Raw genomic sequence first — 22472 nt, 5'->3', positions numbered from 1 at the left:
ATGAGCCGAAATTTTGGAGACTATTAAGAACTGCATTTGAAAGATAACAATTCTTATTTTAACTTACTGTTTTTGCCAGATTATAAGAAGGGCAAGTATATGAAACATATCCAGATTTGCAAGGACATGTTTAAAGTTTAAAAGTTTAAGTATTTTTCATTATCCATATATTGGAAACCATTTAAAACCTTTTTTAATTTCTGAGAAAACCTTTTATAATTGACATGCATAAAGTATGCTGAGTGCTAAAATCCTAGTCATCTCAGTGGGTGGGGGGCTAGAATATTGTGTTCTTTTTTGATGTCAGTAACATTGCTCTTTGATATAATGTTATGGCCAGTGCCTCTGTTGCTTTTAAACTGGGTAACAGTAGTCATATATTTCTATCTAAAATGTTAGAAGAACTCAATTTCTACCTCTGATCAGCTGTGAGACCCGTGACTTCTTATTTTCATTAAGAAAACAATAGACAGGATGTTTTAACAGACACTGTCCATATCCTTGAACCATTTCTATGTGCACTTCCTCAGCTTCCATGTGATTCTAATACATTCACCCACATTCACCACTCCCTTCTGGAGAACTGGAGCCACTTTGTTGCCATGCCTGGGGCTTTATTTCCCACCCACCCCCAAACCTATGTCTCCTCAGTGAAGGACTAATGGGTTACCCTCTACAGGATTTTTGTCCTCCACCACACCTTGCTTGGCTTTTCCCCATTCCTGTTCTGCTTCTCCCACTCCGTTATCAATTTCTCCTGGGAGCACCCCCTGAATAAATCACTTGCACAAGAATCCTCATCTCAATCTATGTTTCTGAGGAACCAGAAGGCGGATGTGTAACTTGGATCTTCACCATAATGATTTGTGTTGCTGCTTTCCACCACGAGGGGGCGATATCACCACATTGCATGCAGGCAAAGTGGAAAACTGCTTGCTATGTATCAGCAAAACAAAATCACTAGTATTATAGTTTGAGACGCAAAAACTAGATCCCGAATTATTTATTTCCAAAATGTAATTCAAGTTCCATATTTTCATTACGTTATCAGTTGTGTCGTTTTATAACATGGTGCTAATTTGCCTTCCACATCCAGTAAAACAAAAAACATTTATTTTATATATTCTCATCCTTTAAATAGTGAACTAGTTACTTCAGTGAGGCACTGATTAAAAAGCTTTTTAAATTTCAGCACATTACTTCTATGAGTGTCCGCAAGAGGCTTACAAGTTACATTTTTCAATTGATTGTTTCATTTCATTGCGTAGTTATATGAAACATCGCTGGTGCGTCATGGCTTGATGACTCTTGGGCCCAGTGGTTCAGGGAAGACAGCTGTTATAACAATCCTGATGAAGGCATTAACAGAGTGCGGCCGGCCTCACAGAGAAATGCGAATGAATCCAAAAGCTATTACTGCGCCTCAGATGTTTGGCAGACTGGACACTGCTACCAATGATTGGACAGATGGGATTTTTTCTACTCTGTGGAGAAAAACATTAAAAGCTAAAAAAGGTACACATAAGCTCTCCTTTGTGGTCAATGTTTTCCTGCCAGTTGATTAATAATAGTTATTTGCATAATTTTCTGTTTTAATTATTTTCAGGTGGAAAATGATTTTGTTTTAATTATTCACAGGTGAAAACATATTCCTTATCTTAGATGGCCCTGTAGATGCCATTTGGATTGAGAATTTAAATTCTGTGTTGGACGACAATAAGACGCTCACATTAGCTAATGGAGATCGCATCCCCATGTCCCCTAATTGTAAGCTTTTGTTCGAAGTCCACAACATTGAGAATGCCTCTCCTGCCACCGTTTCTAGGATGGGCATGGTCTACATCAGCAGCTCTGCCCTCAACTGGAGGCCGATACTACAGGTGGGGACAGAGATGCCCCCAGAAGCACGCTCGGTGGCTTTCCATGTTTCACTTCCTTAATAAACAGAGATTCTGTTTCTTTGCTGCAGGCATGGTTGAACAAGCGCACTGCACAGGAAGCGTCTGTATTCCAAAGTCTGTATGATAAAATATTTGAAGATATATATACATTTATGAAACTAAACCTCAGTCCCAAAATGCAACTCTTAGAGTGCAACTATATCATGCAAGTAAGATTTTTTTTTTGTACATTCACTACTTAGATTTGAGATTTTTTTTTCACTAAGTTGCAGTTTAGAGACATCTGAAATAGAAAATTCATGCAATCCGTAGAAATCTTTTAATCATGTGACTGTGAAGGCTCTGAGAAGTTGGATTCCTATTAAAGAGCTCGTTAATGCTCTTACTGCTATCTCTTTTCTATTTTTCACTTCCCACGGGGGGTGTTGTCAGGGGAAGGGTAACGAACCATCTTTCTCATTGTCAAGCTTAGTAACCTTCTCAGAAAGTGTGTCCAATAATGAGAGTAGGCAACATAAATAAATAAAGCTGGCAGTTCTACAGAAAAGTACAAAAAAGAGCTGGTGGAAATCAGGAGAAGATGGATGGCAATCTTGGCTTTGCAAATTTAGTGGATACCAGATAGGGAAACCTTTAAACAATTCTCCAAGTAGTTTGTAGTATTTTTTTTTCCATACTCAGTTTTCCTTATTAGTGTTTGGGGGTAAAACACAGAATTAAGCGTAGATTTTTAAGGGCTCTCCTGATTCTGGTCTATAAGTGATCTCTCATTATCCATTCTAGGCTTTGATTCTCTTTTAGAATAAGGGATGTCAGTCAGTTAGAGTGGGTGGTTTAGAAATAATATATAAGGCAGAAATCAATGAATATTTAGCAATTACTTAAAATGCATAATATAAATGAAAATCCTATCTTGAAATAATGTTGTTTTGAAAGACTGAGGATGTCTTACTTGTAGATACATTTCTTTCTGATGCCGTATGGGGGTTGGCATACTTTTTCTTAAAGGGGCATGTAAGGCAAATATTTTAGGCTTTGCATAAGTGAATATTTTAGGCTTTGTACAACTCTCTGTCTCATTCACTCTCCTCTGCTGTCATATTGCAAAAGCAGCCAGACACAATGTGTACATGAATGAGTGTTACTCTATTTCAGTAAAACTTTATTTGTCAAACAGGTGGCAGGACCCTGGGGCCACAGTTTTCTGAGCCCTGCAAAATGTTAAAAAGAAATAAAATCTTTGATCTAGAAAATTGGGAGTAACCAACTTTAGAACCAGAAATAACCTTAGAAAATATCTAGTCTAGGCTTTTTGCTTTTCAGATCAGGAAACTGAGACTCAGAACGGTTAGTGGCATGAGCTGGGAGTAGAAACCATAACTCCAGATTAACTGGGTTAGCAGTCCTTTTTGCTGGGCCATGCAGCCCAGTGAAAGCAGGATGACTTTTCTTTGAAATTCTGATGGCTGTTGGATAGTGATCATGCAGTGTCCAGAGATTTATTTGCTATCTCTTTCCCTCCTTCTTCTAAATGTATTATCGTTAAAAATTTTTATTTAAAACATTTAAATATAAAATTTCATTTTGTTGTATTTTAAATATTTTCAGTCTCTCACTCTTCTGGAAGGTTTAATTCCCTCAAAAGAAGAAGGTGGTGTTTCATGTGTCGAACATCTTCATAAATTATTTGTGTTTGGCCTAATGTGGAGTTTAGGAGCTCTTCTGGAATTGGAAAGCAGAGACAAGCTTGAAGTCTTTTTACGAAATCACGAAAGCAAGTTAGACTTACCAAAAATACCTAAAGGCACAAATCAAACCATGTATGAGTTTTATGTTACTGATTATGGTAAGCACAGTCACTTATACCTGAAATTAAATGACATTTTTTTCCTAAAATAGGAAATATAATAAACTCTTCTATAGGGAAATACTAAACCAATTATGTATGAATAGCATAATTGCTAATATATTTTTAAAGGGCATATATGCAAAGAATAGTATAATTTTGCATAGTGGCCATGTTGGGAATTGGTTATAGAGACTCTTGACTTCTCCTCCTTTTGGAGTGGCCTAAGTGAAATCTGGCATAAATAAGTTAGCAATACTCTTACATTATCTACTTTCTACTGCTTGACAAGGAAAGATAGCAGTATAGAGAACACAGATTCTTCATGATGCAGTAACAGATCAATCCCACAACTTCTCTGTTGGAAATGTCAGAATAAGTAGAGAATGAACCAAACAGATAGGTCCTACACACATGGAGGAGACCCAGCCTGCAGTTTGTGGTAGAGCCCAGCTCACCTCTCTCTAAAAGAAATGCCCTTGAGCTTGGAGCCTTTATCCAGAACCAATCTCCCCATTTTTCTAAGTCTCAGAGAAGAAAAATAATGCTTCCTAAAAACTGTATTTACCTCTGGTTCTTCCTAAAACCCCAAAAGAGCAAAGGTATTCTTTTTTAAAATGCATAAACTTAAAAGAATAGGAGAGTAGACAGCAATAACTACATTCTGAAAGCAAGAAAGCAGAAAGGTAAGTGGCAGTTGATTTAGCACACTGGTCAAAAAAGTAAGCCCTAAACTAGCAGTGGGAAGAGTTGAGAAACAAGGTAGTGTACATTATAGAACCTTCTAAGGGTTCAGGCATTGGAAACTGGGGTCAAAGTTGAGGTAAAAAACAGAGGGCTGATTGTAAGTCTGCTTAAGAAACACACCTCCAGGTCCTCTTTCCAAACCATACTACTAGACAATTGCATCTACCCCACACTGGCCAAAGACTAAAGAATTATTGTTTGGAGAATGTAATACACAGGGTTCCCTAGGCTTGGGGGACACTAGTCATATTTGAGGGAAGGGGAATCATTTGAAAATGAGGATTAAGTGGAAGTTTGTATTTTAAAGGGCCTTTATAAAGAAACTGAGGTAAATGAATTTTTTTTCAGCTGGTCATCTTTAATCAGAATGACCAGTAATTTTACAGCATGTGATTAGATGCTATTAAAGATTTGAGTTCATAAAAGGGAGGTCCAACTCAAAATGCAAAGTAAAATTAAATTCATCCTTAAATCTAGATATGAATTCCCTTAGAATCCAGAGCCAACCAAAAGATGGTTCCTTGAAAAGATCAATAAAAGTGTCATAATTCTTAGTAGAGATAACAGGGGTGAAAAAGAGAAGGCATGAATTACCATTGTCCAGAATGCAAGAGGAAACATCACTACAGAACCTATAGACATTTTAAAAAATAAGAAATGAATATTAGAAACAACATTAAAAACATACATTTGACAATGCAGATGAAATGGACAGATTCTTTGAAAGATACAAACTACTAAACAACATCAAGAAGAAATAGATAGGCAAATATCCATATTTCTACTAAAAAACATTGAATTTATAGTTAAAACCCTTTCCAAAAAGAAAACTCCAGGCCCAGATGACTTCACTGGTGAATTTTACCAACTACATAGGAGGAAATAATACCAATTCTACATAAACTCTTCCAAACTAGATAAACAGGAAATACTTTCTAGCCCATTTTATAAGGACAGTGTTATTCTGATACCAACACCAGAGAAAGACATTACAAAGAAAAGAAACTATAGACCAGTATCCCTCAAGAATATTGACACAAATTTCTTAGTAAAATTTTAACAAATTAAATCCAATAATGTATATAAAGCATAATATATTAAATCCAAGTGGGTATTTATTCTAAGACCAGAAGTTTGGATTAACATTAAAAAACCAGTATAGTTCACCATTTTAACAGATTAAAAAACAAACCATGCAGTATTCTAAATAGATGCAGAAAAAACATTTGGCAAAATTTAACACCCTGTCATGATGACACTCTCAGTAAACAAGGAATAGGAACTTTATCATTCTGATAAAGGACATCCTCAAAAAAGCTAGCATATATTTAATGGTGAGAGACTGAACACTTCCTTACCAAGATTAGGAACAAGACAAGAATGTTCTTTCTCACCATTTCTATTTAATATTTAACTAGAGGTTCTAGCAAGTGCAAGAAGACCATAAACAAACAAACATGAATAATAAATACCTACAGATTGGAAAAGAATAAGTGAAGCTCTCTTTATTTGCAGATGATATTACCATTCGTAGAACCCTCAAAAAAGTTATTAGACCTAGTAAAGAAGTTGAGCAAGGTCACAGAATAAAAGGATAACACACAATAATAAATTGTAGTTCTACAAGTTCACAAGAAACAATTAGAAATTGAAATTTTAATATACCATTTAAAATAGCATCCAAAAAAATGAAATACTTAAGACATAAATTTAACAAAATGTGTGTACATGATCTGTTTACTGAAAACTACAAAACTGCTAAGAGAAATTAAAGAAGCCCTAAATAAGTGGAGAGAGAAATAATATTTATAGATCAGAAGACTCAAGATTGTTAAAGTGTTATCTCATTCCAAATTGATCTATAGATTTAGTGTAATCACAGTGGAAATCCCGAAAAGCTTTTTGGTTGAAATTTAGAAATGAATTATAAAATTATATGGAAATGGAAAGAACCTGGAATAAGGAAATAAGTTTTTTAAAAAGTCACATGACTTAATTTTAAGGCTTATAATAAAGCCATAGTACTCAACACAAAGTAGTATTGGCATAAGGGTATATATTTTCATGAATGGAGTAGCTAAGAATTCAGAAATAGACTCACCCATATGTAATCAGTTGATTTCAATAAAGATGTGAAGGTAATTCAGTAGAGGAAAGGATTGGGGTTTTAGCCAGTACTGCCAGAACAATGGATTAGCCAAATATTTAAAAAACAAAAAACAGACAAAATCCCAAGAACTTTGACTCTTACCTCACACTATCCACAAAAATGTATCTTAATAATGAATTCAAAATATATCATAAAGCTAAACATAAGAGCTAAAACTGTAAAATTGCTAGAAGAAAACAAAGAGTGTTTATCTCATGGGATTAAGCAAAGATTTCTCAGATAGGATCAGAAAAAGCCCAAATTATAAAAGAAAAAATTAATAAATTTGACTTCATCAAAATTTAAATCTTTCGCTATTTAAGTTGCTGTTAAGAAAATAAAAGGTCCAGCCACAGAATGGGAAGAAATGTTTGGGAAAAAAAAAAAAAAAAAAAAAAAATATATATATATATATATATATATATATATATATATATATATATATATCTGATAAAAGAATTTTATCCAGAATACATAACGATTCTCTTGCAGTTCAATAATAACAAATAGGCAAATTTTAAATGGATAATAAATTTAAATAGGTTCACCAAAGAAGATTTATGAATGGTGAAAAAAGCCCATGAAAAGATACACAATGTCATTGATCTTCAGGGAAATGCAAATTAAAACCACATGGGGATATTTAGCCACTAGAATGGCTAAAATTTAAAAAGATTAATAATACCAAATATTTCAAGGATGTGAAACAACGGGAACTCTCATGTGCTACACAGTGGTACAGCTGCTTTGGAAAACAGTTTGGCAGCTTCTCAAAAGTTAAACATGCACTTATATGACTTGATTATTTTACAAGGAAACTTGATATTGGATCGATTCTTGCAATGATGAATATTTGCTTTGCTACTGTCAAATGTAACCCTTGCTCTCTTTCCATGCAGTCTGTGTACAAGGTAATTTTTTTGGGTACAATCCCAAATCATAGCATAATCTTCTTGAAGACATTTAAAATGGCAGTTAAACTCAACAGTGAAATAACAGCAATGCAAATAACTCAATTTAAATGGCAACAATATGAATAGCTCTGACCAGGTTTGCCTAGCCAACAGTGATTGTAAGGCATCATTCAAGAGATGCCAAAATGTAAATAAAGTTTTTTATCACATTGATGAAATGTGATAAGAATTATTATTATAACAATAATACCAATCAGTAAATTAGTAGTTACTGTAAGTCAGAATCTGGGGACTCTATGACACTGTTTTTGGGCCAAATTTGTTTTTCCTGTTTCTCATGGTGAACATCCTTGGTCCAGTAATCAGTAATCCCTCTTTTGGTCTTTCCCATCCTTTCAGTTGATGTGGTTTCCTACTAGATACTAAACATGTCATTGGTTTTACTACTAGCTGATTCTGATTGAATCTCAGGCCAGATCTCTCTAGATGAATGATTTAGTAATTAAAAAACCTTGTAAAGAGGCAAAACAAATTTAATTATCAAATGACACATGTCATTTAATAAGCAGATATTAGATTAGATATTAGAGAAGAGATTAGATAAGCAGATATGTTAACATGTTTTAGGAAAATGTTTAAAATGTTTACATAATTCTGTTGATTGTTTATAGCACTTGTATTTTTGTGTTCTGATTACTTCTGAAGAATGCAGTTTTATTAAGATCAATTTTTACTTATTGTATAGGTGATTGGGAGCACTGGAGTAAGAAACTTCAGCCATATTTTTATCCAACTGACAGTATTCCAGAATATGCATCAATTTTGGTTCCAAATGTTGACAATGTTAGAACAAATTTTTTGATAGACACCATTGCAAAACAAAATAAAGTAAGTTTGATAGTTTCTTGAATGATCATAAAACATGTAAGAAACACATCCCTTTCCACACACAACAGATAGAAAAATTAAATTCCAGCACAATGGGATGGAGGTAGTGTCACCTGAGAGAAACATGTTTGGGAAATGAACCCCCGGTCCCAGGATATACTTCTAACTCGGTATCCTCCGAACTGCTGACTTCCAGCTTGCTAAGGAAAGTGGGTGTCTGCTTACAAAATCCTTCCATACTCCTGCGGGCACGTGAATATTCACTCATATTTTCTTCCAGCACTTTTATCGTATACATTTTACATTTAAATCTTTAATTCAATTAGGATTTACATTGATGTAGGTGTAATTCTAAAAAATCTTTAAAAATGAGTTGTATTAATTTATAGAATAAAAGAATGGCTACTAGAACCATAAGATATTTAAAACTAAACATGTTGTAGAACACCTATCAACATGATTATCCTGTGATTGCAGGCTGTTTTGCTCATAGGAGAGCAGGGAACTGCAAAAACTGTAATGGTTAAGGCCTATTTGAAAAAATATGATCCTGAAGTACACTTATCCAAAAGTCTAAACTTTTCATCTGCCACGGAACCAATGATGTTTCAGGTAAAACCCATCATTTGCTGTAGTATTCCACATATTAAATATTTTAAGTGGTGGTTACACTAAAATGTATATGCATACAAAACACTGAGCTATATCTGTATAGATAAATATATCAGAAGAAATGGTGTTGCAGTTGGCATTCAGCTATTTAACCTTCCTAAGGCAGAGATTAAAGCCAAGTCCAAATAGCATATTTTGATTAGTAGCCTAAAATTTATTAATAGCCTAAAATTTGGATTACTAGCCAAATATTGAAGTTGAAGCTGAATTTTTGAGTATCTCTTTTAAGGAATATAAATTAGTGATTAACATTCCAATAACTTATTTTTTTAATTCACAATGTGTATTTTAATAATGGCATTTATGCATATTAAATAAGTAAATTATATTTTACTCTGGAAAACATACTCATAATTTTTAGAAATATGGATTGAAATTTTTTCATTTTTTAATTAGTTTCAGGTATACAAAACAATGTAATAGTTAGACATTTATACCCCTAACAAAGTGATAACCTCCCTCCCGCAATCTATTACTCCTCTGACATCGTATGTAGTTGTTACAATTCCATTGACTCTATTCCCTATGCTGTACTCCACATCCTGTGAACATATATGTATATATATATGTATATATATATATATACACACACATACATACATATATATGTATATATATGTAAAAAAATTATAGTTGACATTCAGTATTCTTCAGCTTCAGCTTCAGGTGTACAACACAATGGTCAGGCATCTACACTGTCCGTGAAGTGGTCTCCCTAATAAGACAAGTGCCCATCTGACACCCTGCAAAATGTTTGCAACATTACTGATTTGGATTGAAATTTAATGCATAAGACAAATCATTTCTTTGTCTCCAGAGAACAATTGAAAGCTATGTGGATAAGCGAATGGGAAGCACGTACGGGCCACCAGGAGGAAGAAAAATGACTGTATTTATTGATGATATTAATATGCCAGTCATTAATGAATGGGGAGATCAGGTATGATATTTAATTGGTATTCTTAGTTATATATAAAAATGTTAATAGCCTTCATCTTACTAAGCCTAGTAAAAATTCTCAGTCTTTTTTTTAATTAAATTTATCAGGGTGACATTGGTTAATAAAATTACATAGATTTCAAGTATACAATTCTATAATACATCATCTATAGATCACATTGTTGCAGTCATATCAGCCCCTTAGATAACACCCCCTCTTCCTCTGAAGACTTCAGTTACAGAACCACTGTTACTCTCTCTAGCACTGTCCCGGTCACAAGGCCAGTTTCACAGGAACTCACACTTCAAAGGGTTCTGCATGTGGTTTAATGCTCTGCTGTTGCTTTTTGGAAATTCTTAATAATTTTGTAAAAGCCTTGCATTTTCATTTTGCCCTGTACCATGCAAATTATGCAGCCTGTTTTCATAATTCTTGGTGATGCCAATACCTGCTAACAAATTTAATTTGGCCTCTCAGTTCCTTGATCTTTCCTCCTCCAATAATGGTGTCTTCCACCCTGTCTGAATGACTCACTCATGCCGTCATATCCTGCACTTTTTTCATTATTGATGTGACTCCTTCATTATCTCAACTTCAAGCATTTTATTCTCTGATTACCATGTCCACTCTTTGTAGCTTATTCCCTCTGCTGTCCAGACTCCAGATGGAGCTACTATTTATTTTTCCTTCCATCATTTTCTCTCATTTTCTCCCTTCTTTTCCCAGCTGAAATTCTATGATCCATCATTATAATCACTGTAGCATACACCTTCTCATCATCTGCCTAAACCATGTTAAAGTCTTGTTAAAACTTTCTGTCTACCCTCCATCCACCTGAACTATGCAGCAAAATTGATTGGAGAAAACCACACAATCCTGGTTTCACTTTAAAATCATGATCATGGACCTCAACTGAGCTTTTCATGCTGCCCAATCACTGCGTGTCTCATATTTATGTCTTTGTCTTGTACTGTGTATCCATTCAGGCTTCTGCTGTGGGAGATGACTGTTTCATACTTGCTTCTTTTCCCCAGACCTCCAACACCTCCATTTCCTTGCCCTCAGCTGAGCATAGATGTGTTGCAGCTTTCTTCCTATTTCTCTGAGGAAATGGATATTTTTCCTTTTGTTTGTTTGCTACCTATATACTGTACTCACTTTCTACGTTCTAGTGGTGACTCTAGACGGTACATTCTGCATGCACAGATCATCAAAAATAAAGATAAACAAACCCTTTATTCCCATTTTGTATATCCCATGACCTTTGAACATGTCAATTTCCTTTATGTTTCTCCAGACTTATCATGTTATTGTTGACTTGTATTTTAAGTATATATCTCTCTTTTTAAAAAGATCTCCCATGAGGCATTATTTTTACTCTTTTGTATATTCACTCTTCATTTGCATTACTCACATATTTACCACTTTCTTTGCTCTTTATTTATTCTTGCATCTCAGGCCTTCATTCTGGTATCATGTCCCTTTTGCTTTTAGAACTTCCTGTAGAGAAGGTCTTTTATTGACTAATTCGTAGTTTTTATTTGTCTGCAAGTATCTTTATTTCATCCTTATTTGAAAGACATTGCTGCTGAATGTAAAAATCTAAGTTGGCAGTTATTTTCTTTCATCACATTGAATATATTCCTGTCTTCTGTTTTCCTTGTTGCTATTGAGAAGTCAGCTACCACATAAGCATTGCACCTCTGAAGTTAATCTGCCTTTTTTCACTTGCTTCTTTTAAGACTTTCTCTTTACATTACATATATATATATATATATATACACACACACACATATATACATATATACATATATATGTATATATATTATACATATATATTTTAATGATGTTTCTTGGCGTATATTTATTTGTATTTATTTGCTTGAGATTCACTGGGACTTGTGACTATGGTTTGGTGTCTTTCATCAATTCTAGAAAATTCCAGTCTTTATCTCTTCTGTCTCATTTTATTCCCTTTTCTCAGACTCTATCCAAATGTATATTAGACTTTCTTCTATGCCCTCTATGTGTCTGTAGTTCTCTTGTATACATCCCAAACTTTTCTCTCTTCAGTGCTTATGTTCTAGATTATTTCCCCCTTTGCCTTCCATTTCACTAATTTTATCCTCTTTTTTTAGTCTTATCTACTGTCAAATTATTCATTGAGTTTTAATTCTAGTTACTATTTGATTCTCTTTTCTTTCAAATATGTTGTCATTTTTTATAATTTCATATTCCTTACATATATTTTCAAATTTGTTGTTTATTTCTTTAAACATGTTGAGCACAGTTGTTTTAATTTCTGCATCTGTTAATTCCAGCATGTGAAGTCTATGTGGGTCTGTTTCTGTTTTCTATGGTTTTAATAGTTCATATTCAGATTCAAGCTGTCTTGTTTTCTGTATGTATCTTTGACTGATTGCTAGGTCATTGCCCTTGAAAAATTATCAGTGGCTATTTCTTAAAGCCTAGGAGGATATGTCCTCATTCAGATAGGTTTTGAAGTTATTTTTGTTTTGTTTTCTGGGGGTGGGGGTTGTTTGTTTGTTTTTGCCAGATCCTTCAGAGTCTATTTAGTCAGGATCATCTCAAAGCACGGTTAAGATTTGGAAGTCTCTGGCCCGCTTAGGTTATGTGTTATACCCAGGGTGCATACCTGAGCAAGTGTCATTGTGAGGCCATAACCTCCCAGGAAAGGCCTCCTTTTCCTTTTTTCTTTCCACTTTCCTCTCCCATTCAGCAGAGTTCCAAGCCAGATAGACCTCTCAGCAGTTCCAATAAGGTGAGGAAAGTAGAGGCATATTCAGATATCATCTATGCACTCTGAAGAGCTCCTGAATTTCAGGCTCATTTATCCAATTAAGGATGTCTAGTTGGATCCCAAACTTAACATGTCAAAGTCAAATTCCTGTTACTCCCTAAACCTGCTCATCCAGCAGTGTTCTCCATCTCAAGAAATAGCAACTGCACATTCATTCTATCAGGAAATCACGTTGGCTCTATTTTCAAACTACATCCAATATTTGACCCTACTTATCACTTCCATTGCTAATACCTCTGCAAACCACCATTTCTCTTCTTGATCACTACAAATGCCTTCTCATTACCTCCCTGTTTCCCTTGCCCCCTTAATCTATTCTCAGATCAGCAACCAATTAAAACCTGAGTGATCCCATGACACACTCCTATGCTCAGAATCCTCCCAGACTTTTAGAATATAAATGCCAAAATCCTTACCATGACCCAAAGACCCTACCCTGTTTGATCTCACTTTCTCATGACTGTTCCAACCACATTTACTGAGCCTTGTATACACTGGGTGTACTCAGTTTACTCAGCACCTCTGCATTTGCTGTTTACTCCACCTGGAATACTCTTCCCCTAGATATATAAATGGCTTCCTTTCTCACCTCCTTCAAGTCTTTGCTTATATGTCATGTGAGGTGAAGCCTCCTCTGCTCCCTATATTCAGTTGTACCCCTGAGTACTGCCTGTGTCCTTTCTCTGCTTTATTTTTTCCAAAACGCTTATAATGTACCATTTTATGTATATGCATACATGCACACGAACATACATGTGTACATTTTGTCTCCTACGACCAGAATGTGTGCTCTTGAAGACAGGGATTTTTGTCTATGCTAGAACAGAGCCGGACACACAGTAGTCATTCATTAAATGTTTGTTGAATGAAAGACTGCCTTATTTGAGGTGTTTGTGTGACATCTACTTGGTGCCCAATAGGAATTTGGACATACAGGTGTGGAACGTAGAAGAGAATTTGAAGCTAGGGTTACAGAGTTGAGATTTCCTAGGGTGTAGGGTTGAGATGTCATCTCCTGAAATAGTGAGAAGAGTAAAGGAAGGAAGGAACCCTGAAGAACAGTTACATGTGAGGGACGGGTGGCAAAAGTGTGGCTTGGGAAGCTACCCAGAATGAACCTGGAAAGAACTGAGTCTCTGAAACCAAGAGAGGAAAAAATTTTCAATAAGAAGAGAGTTTTAGAAATGTTAGAGGCTGCAGAAAAGATAAAATGAGGACATAAAACCAAAAACCAAACATTCAGTAATGTAATAGTGAAAGTTCAGGAGTAAAACCATCCCACATTCTGATTTAAAGTATTTTGAAGTGTTGAATTTTGAGTGTGAAGGCATCTATAGTAAAACTTGTAACTCTGAGTACTGTTGTAATTGTACCAAATATTCCATAAATTCACTTATCTAAATTGATTTGAAAATTAGTTCCATCAATGTGATAAAGAGTACTTTGAACTTGCCGCACACATTTAACATATGGCTTAGACTTCATGGGTGGCATCATTTAAGATGACCATTGACGTTCACAAACACTTCATTGAGAAGAGCTGAGTATTTTCTTCTAACTCATCTGTGCTATTTTATAGGAGCTATGGAGGAATACAATTGTGATACGTTACTAAAATATTGCTGTATAACCTTTCAGATCACTAATGAGATTGTACGACAAATGATGGAAATGGAAGGAATGTACAGCCTGGATAAGCCTGGAGACTTCACCACTATTGTGGATGTACAGCTCATAGCAGCAATGATCCACCCGGGAGGTGGTCGAAATGATATTCCACAACGTTTAAAACGACAGTTTACTGTGTTTAATTGCACATTGCCTTCAAATGCTTCAATAGACAAAATTTTTGGTATGACTATTGTAGGTGTTTAATTCTTTTATTGCATTACGTAGTGGACATAAGCCATGAAAAATCTTATTTAAGAGATAAAAAGGCTCTGTCTGAAGTAGGGATTGAGTATCTGCAATAGAGAGCTAGATACCGTAAAAGAGGGACTACATAGGAAGAAGACATGTTTAGAGCTTAATTTGAGACTCAGGAATATTTAGAAATAGTCTTGGTGAAGGTCAGCTTTAAAGGTGAGCAAACCTTTGCGTTTTGGTTTTCTTGGCATGAATTGATCAGAAATTTGGGCTAATAAATGATAGCACCTCGACCATAGATTAACAGTATAATATGCTAAGTCAAATGTAGCACTTTGATATATTAATGAAAATGAAATTTTTGATGCCAAATTTAGGCTCACATAAACTGTAGCATCAAAAATTATGTTTGTGAAGACTTCCGGGAGAAACTGACCCATGCATATGTGGACATTAGTTATCTGACTGCAAGTACTATAGATCAGAAGGACAAAGGTAGACTTTCAATAGGTGGTACTGGGGCATTTCGTAATTTTTATAGTGAAATAATTGAAATTGAACTCGTACCTCATGCCAAACATAAAATCAATACTGATGGATTAAAGACCTAAATATGGAAAGCAATGCTTATAAATGTTTGGGGGGAAAATGTCTTTTGTGTAGGAGAAAACTTCTTAAATGAAACTCAGAAAGCATAAGCCATAAAGGAAAAAAAATGATAAATTTGACTAGATTAAAATTAAGAACTTCTGTTCATCTAAAAAGTAACATTAATAGAGTAAAAAAACAAGCCCCAGAGGGGAAAAAATTTTCAACACATATTGCAAAACAAGAAAATGTAGTAGTCTGAGTATTTAAAGAAGTTTTATGAATCAATCAGAGAAAAGCAAATAACCTAATATAAAAATGGGCAAAAAACAGACACTTTTGCAAGAGGTAACCAAATGGCCAATAAACAAATGTCAAAATGATAAGTATTAATATTCAGAAAAATGCAAATTTAAAACACCAAGGAAATACTATATTATACCCACTAGATTAGCAAAAATGAAAAATTCTGACAAAATCAGGCATTGGTGAAAATGTGAAGCAAATGTGACTCTCATCCCTGCTGGTGTGTATGTCAGTTGCTGTCAGCCCTTTTTGTGTAATGACTGGACATTATTACTGGTAAAGCAGAATGTGTACCCCCACAGCAATTCCACTTCTAGTTATATACCCACGTGTCCTTTTTTCCCTTTCCAACCCAGAGGTCATGTAGATAGTCTCCTACATTTTCTTCTAAACATTGGATAGTTTTGTCTTCCATATTTAAGTCCTTGATCCATCTGTAGCTGATTTTGCATATGTCAGCCAGAAGATTATACAAGGATGTTTGTAGAACAATGTTCATCAGCGCAAAAGCCTTGAAATAACCCAAATAGTTATCAATGATAAAATAGGATAAATAAATGGTGGCATAGGTCCATTAAATTAAATCTCAAAAATTATGGTTAACAAAAGGTTAAAGTTCAGAAATGTCAGTGGCAGAGAAAAGCAAGTTACCGATTCTCACCAAGTCAGAGTAATGGTTACTTCTGGAGGAAGGAAGGGCTCGGGGACAAATGTGTACTGGGGCCATGCTGCGTTTCTCAATCCTCGTCTGTACGTGGGTGATTGCTTATTTGTTAAACTATTTATATACTCTTGTATATGATTAATGTTGAAAATTACATATGGAAACAAACCAGAAACTGAGGCTCAAAGAAGAGAAATAACTACCCAATCAAGGCCGTATAGCAAGTGCATGGTAGACGTGTGCTGCTAATCCTGTTTTCTGATTCCAGATCCCATGCTTCTTATATTACACATTTGTCCCACAGGAAGTTGGAGATCTAGAATTATAGGATTTCAGGAAGCAAAAGGGCCTTACAGGCATCTAGCACAACAAGCTATAACTGGAGGACAATTTCATGTTCCCTCAAGGCCACTCTTCTTCGATCTATGTGAATGAAGCCCAGTTCTTTAGCTGCTCCACCCTTCATAAACCTGCTCTGCATCTCTGAGCAGGTACTTATATTCATATTCTCCTGAAAATATCATGCTCAGAACTCAACACAGTCTCACTGGAGCGAAGTACAGTAAATCTGTTTTTGTAGTCTAAAACCAAACACATATTGAGACTTTAAGAATAGTCTATAAACCTATAACTCGGTCCTTCCTGAGGGTTGATTATGTCAGCCCTTTCACAGTTCTGGATGTTTCCAAGGAACCAATAGATGACCAGCCCCGCCAGAGTGTTGACTGACTGCAAGTCAGAAGATGTGGGTATGGATTCCAATTCTATCAACAACCAATCCATGTGACCTTGAACAGCTTGCTTTACCTGTCTGGACCTGGTCTCCTTATCTGTAAGATGAGGACGTAGTCTCTAAGTCTTTTTCAGCTCAGGTACGCGTCCGGGTGAGTGCTGTCCTCCAGGCCTTGGAGCCAGGCTACCTGGGTTCAAATCTCAGATTCACCCACACACCAGCTGTGTGACCTCGGGCAAGTAACTCTCATTAAAATGGGAATAATAATAATAATAATAATAAATATCTAGCTCAGATTCTTTCTCATAAGACGCTGGAGGATTCAATGAGCTAACACTGCATACTTAGCTTCATAGGCCCCATTGCTCACAGTCTTAGTTGATTCCTTAAGAGAAATTCCTAATGTCACCTAGTCAGCCTTGTAATGATTTATTTACAGGGATAGACATTCACCTTATAGTCATTTAGTAAGCTTGTACCTTCAATCTTGTTTATTTTTCAGGAGTCATTGGCTGTGGATACTTTGACCCTTGCAGACAGTTCAAACCTGAAATATGCGAGATGATTTCAAATTTAGTTTCAGCAGGCAGAGTGCTATGGCAGTGGACTAAGGTACAGAATCACCTGTTGTCAATAATAAAAAAAAGAACTATTCAGCCTAGTCCTCCCTTGTGGCTCATGAAATTATCGTCACATTATCTGTGGTATTGCTTTTTAGGAAAAGACAAATTAGGTGCCCAAATAGATTTATGACACTTTTTCCTTTCAGGGAGCAAATATTCTGACTGATTGGTGCTTTCCCTATGTATGACGTATTATTATAAACCAGGCAAGACATCCAAGATAAAGTAAAATTTTGATACAATGAGAACACTGCTTTTCCACTTGTTACTCTGATTTGTAATTCTTTGTATGTCTGTCTCCCGGCAGCCACCACTAAACTGTGTTAGACACAAATGTTTACTGACTGAATGAATACTTGGAGTTCCAGAGATTCTTAGATACCCAAGTTTAATTGTGTATTTCTTGAAGGTGGAGATGGAGTTAGTAAATGGATGGAAGTGTGCTTAAAGTAGGCTGGATTTTAATACACAAGTCAGTACCCTAAGAAAGGTTAGCAGACCAGACAGCTTAAGGCAGACTCATGAAAAAGCACTGAAGTGTAGGTCTGAGATAAAAAACAAAGTTGATGTATTTGCCCAAAAATGGCAAAAGAGGTACGGATTAGTTGTCATAGTTCACTATACATTTATTAGGTCAATTATACACTTCTGGGCAGAAGCTCATGGTGTGGGGAAACCTGGAGTGGGCCAGCCTTTCTGATTCCTGGGTAGATTGGCAGAATTCTAGATACAGAATTTATCAGAAGAGGAATGGAGTGTTTCTTATGAAATGCTCTTCCACGCAGCCCCCCCACCCCCACAGTTCCTTGTATAAGGCCCACTCCTTGTCAACGCGGGGTCTCTGCACGTGCTGTTCTGCCTCTCTTAAAAGAAACTCTAAAATGAGCTGCGAGGTCTGCCTGTCTGAGATGCTTTTCTGTGGTAAGAGCCATCTCTTTTCGAGTGGGGCTATTGTTCAGTTTAATGTGCCTTTGGACGTATTTTCCTGAAAAGCTTTGGCCTTCCTAGTATCTTTCTGTCAAAGCTTCCTTTGTTATGTGCATATTTACTGGCTCCACTTTCTTATCTCTTTAACCCATTTTGCCCAAGCTTTCATTTCCATAGCTCTCAGCAAGGTCACCAAAGGCCTCAGTCTTGCCAAATCCAAAGGTCAGTTTCTTCTTTCTCTTACTTGGCTTTTTAGTAATATTTGACATAAACGATCCCTCTGAACACTTGCTTTACTGGACTTCAGAGGGGCTGCATCCTCTTGGTTTTCTTCCTATCTCATTGGCTACCTTTTCTAAGCCCCTTCTTCTCCCTCATCTAAATACTGCACTCTACCTGATCTGGATGCTGGGACTTCTCTGTCTCCATCCTTTACCCAGATAGTCTCATCCAGTTTCAAGGTTCAAACACCATCTCTGTGCTGGTGACTTCAAAAGTCCTCCATCCCAGGCCTCTCTGCTTGGCCCCAGACACATTTCTAACTGCTTAGTAGACGTCACCTTTTGATGTCTAATAACCATCTCAGTTAACATATCCAAACAGAACTCTTTTTGGTTTTTTATTGGGGAAGGGGAACAGTGTGTATTTCCAGGACATTTTATTGGGAACTGTGTTTTTCCCAGGACCCATCAGCTCCAAGTCAAGTTGTTGTCCTTCAGTCTTAGTTGTGGAGGGCACAGGTCAGCTCCAAGTCCAGTCGCTGTTTTTTTCAATCTAGTTGCAGGGGGTGCAGCCCACCCTCTCATGTGGGGGTCAAACCGGCAACCTTGTTGAGAGCACACCTTCCAACCAATGACCTAACTGGCTGCTCCCAAATAGAACTCTTAATTGTCCTTAAATGTGATCCTTTCTCAGACTTTTGCATCTTAGTTAACAGTAACAACAATTATCCTGCTTCTCAGGCAGAAAAACTGGGCGTCATCCTTGATTTGTCTTTTACATCCCCTATATCCAGTCCATTAGCAAGTCTCTGTAACTTTCAAAATATGTCCCAAAGCTGAGTCCTTAGTTCCCTCTCACTGTGAACCCTGATAGATGCTTCCATCACCTATCCTCATGCAGTAACTTCCTAACCAATCTCCATGCTTTCTTTTTGTCCTCCCTATAGTCTGTTTTTTACATAGTCCAAAAATGCTTTTTAAAAAAAGTAAATCAGAGGTCATTACTCCTTAAAACCACCAGTAGGTTCCCAATGCCTTGCTGTGGCCTGTGAACTTCAGCCTGAGCCGGCCCCGGCTTACCTCTCTTCTCTCTTCCATCAGTCTGCTCCAGCAATGCTGCTCTTCTCCTGCTGTTGCTTGAAAACCCCAAGTTTTTCGTGCCTCTGAGCCATTATACTTCATTTGACTAATTCTCATCATTCTCACCTTCAGAGGTGCTCTCCTGGGTTATTTTCTCTAAAATAACTTCCACGGCCCCATCTCAGGCATTATTTGTCTCCTGACCCTAGTTTGTTTTTTCTAGCCATGACTTTTATTGTTGTTATTTGTTTATATGTTTATTTATCAATATATTTGTTTCCTATTTATCCTCAGGCTCCCCAACTAGAATGGAAGCTCCAGGTTTAGCTGTCCTATTTAGCATGCTATCTTCCTAAGGGTGGTGGGAGGTGCTGAAAAATAGTCCTTGAAACATAAATGAATTTTCCTTCTTTCCCCACCCCCAAATAAGCAGCCTTCTTTATATTTTTTCTTCAAATTGCCTATCTTCACAAAGCACTCTTTTAATCCACTCACTTTGTATGTCACTTCACCTTTATATTACTTTACATAGTTTTAAAGCAGAAGCAGGCGAGAAAAGAAAAAAATTGACAAAAATTAAAGGGAAATATTAGAAGAGTAGGAAAGAAGCAGGTTAATAAATGAGAAGAGGGAAAGAAAGGAATTTCATTCTGTTTAAAGATTGCTTCAGTTACCAATGGCTGCGATTATAACTGCAGCAAAGAAGAAAAAGCAATGTTCACAAAGCCTTGTACCTTTATTTTTTGTATATTTGTAATATAAGTGTATGTTTTACATTTTGGTGAATAGAAAGAACATTTTAGCTTGGCATGGAAATGAGCAAAGAGAGAAATAACACTCCTCTTCATTCCCTCTCCATTGCTACCTGCTGTTTTAACTTCCACTGTAAATTAGCCTGTAAAAATTACTCTACAGACTCAATAGGGTACTATTTCAATATGGAAAGGGCATATTCCATGAGTTGGTACTAAAGAAAGCATTTGTTTTCCTGAATTAATCATGTGGAGAGTCTGCTTTGTGTCCCCAGAATTATCACTGTTTCACTTTCAAAAACGATGCTAATGACATCAATAACAATCTTTATACGTGGCCAGCAATGCTTTCCTCACCTAGTACACTTCAAGTTTATCCCCAGCTAGAATCTCTCTGTACAAGAATGTGTCTTCGTTATAGCTTTGTCTGTCTGAATTCTAGAAGTTGGTAGAAATACTAAGTAAATTAATCTTCAAACCAACAAAGGCAACCCAAGAAAACCACCTAATAATTAGCAGCTTCATTTCAGACTTACCTGTCAATTTACTATAGATATACAGATACACGAGAGCATGTTGACTGAGTTTGGATGCCCTCAGTGAAATCCAGATTATGATATATAAATATATTTGTGGGAACCAAGCACATTAAGGACCTTATCAAAGCAATCTTTGCATTCAGAAGTGAATGTTCGGTGTTCCTAACTGTATGACAATGAGCTCACTTTCATTTTTTTGTTGACATATTTCCATATAACACTAATAAGGTTAATAATGATTAGGAATGCTTATTCCCAAAGCTCACATATTTTTTGAGAACTCAGGGGAAAGTGACTTGTTCAAATCCAACTAATTGTGGTAGAACAGGGGTTGGAATCCATATTGAGTGCGTTATACTTGAATCCACCCTATTCAAGGGCTTATGGTCTTTTAAATTCTATGTTGGTTTATGATATGTGCTTTTTTGCTGTTAGTGCTGTGACAAATATATAAACTTAATCTTGGTTTATTTCCTCAGCCTATTTTATTTAAATAAGATTTGTGAAATAAAATAGTTCTAAAAGCAGTTCCACTTTTAGTTTTATCTGAAAAGCAAATTGAGAGTATCACTTTTTTTTTTTCATCTCTAGGTGAAATGAGATGCTTTTTTTTTTTTCCATCTTTAGGTGAAGATGCTCCCAACTCCTTCTAAATTTCATTACATTTTCAATCTTCGAGATCTTTCCAGAATTTGGCAAGGAATGTTAACCATAAAAGCCGAGGAGTGTGATTCAATCTCTGTTCTCCTGTCACTTTTCAAACATGAATGCAACAGAGTAATTGCAGACAGGTATATATTACCGCCTGAGTTTAATGTACTATATAAGAACTTTATACTACTAGATTAATTCCTGCATTAGCTACTCAAATCAGTAGAGTAAGGAATAGTGTCCTAATTTGCTCTGGTGCTCATGAAACATCAATGTTATTTCCCATTTGCTGGTTGTCTTAAAAAAAGACATGCTTTGCCAATTTACTTGAGTATTATTTCAACAGGACATCTTTTTAAATCACCACATTATCAGAGAGTTGATAACACTCAGAGGCAAATTTTACTTGCGTACATTTTCTAAAAAATTGGAGCTCTGTGTAGGTTTTCCCTGGTGAAAACTGGTATATCAACTCAGTCATCTTTCTGAGCCTATTTCCTCCTCTGTAACATCTCAATGGTAATGCCGGTCTACAGAGTTGTAAAGGGCCTACCACAAAGTCTCACACATGGGTGGTAGTTGTCAAATGTTAGTCCTTTTCTTCCTCTCTTTCCCCCGATATTGTAAATCTGAAAAGGAGCTTT

At 36.0% G+C, this 22472-nt stretch overlaps 1 protein-coding gene across 1 annotated transcript in view; it reads left to right on the top strand.

The window, feature by feature from the left end:
- Positions 1-22472, top strand: part of DNAH8 (dynein axonemal heavy chain 8) — a gene marked incomplete at both ends in the record, with an annotated part of 336864 nt that overhangs the window by 174051 nt on the left and 140341 nt on the right. The window contains 10 exons of the mRNA XM_081042394.1: positions 1269-1515; positions 1639-1880; positions 1970-2110; positions 3510-3747; positions 8303-8445; positions 8923-9057; positions 9935-10057; positions 14517-14730; positions 17538-17647; positions 21805-21968. Of these exons, the coding sequence (XP_080898520.1) occupies positions 1269-1515; positions 1639-1880; positions 1970-2110; positions 3510-3747; positions 8303-8445; positions 8923-9057; positions 9935-10057; positions 14517-14730; positions 17538-17647; positions 21805-21968 (1757 nt within the window). The remainder of the gene's footprint in view (positions 1-1268; positions 1516-1638; positions 1881-1969; positions 2111-3509; positions 3748-8302; positions 8446-8922; positions 9058-9934; positions 10058-14516; positions 14731-17537; positions 17648-21804; positions 21969-22472) is intronic.

Source organism: Rhinolophus hipposideros (genome assembly GCF_964194185.1).
Source record: "Rhinolophus hipposideros genome assembly, chromosome: 3".
In the NCBI taxonomy this organism is placed as follows: Eukaryota; Metazoa; Chordata; class Mammalia; order Chiroptera; family Rhinolophidae; genus Rhinolophus; species Rhinolophus hipposideros.
This window is presented reverse-complemented; position numbering and strand designations above follow the sequence as displayed.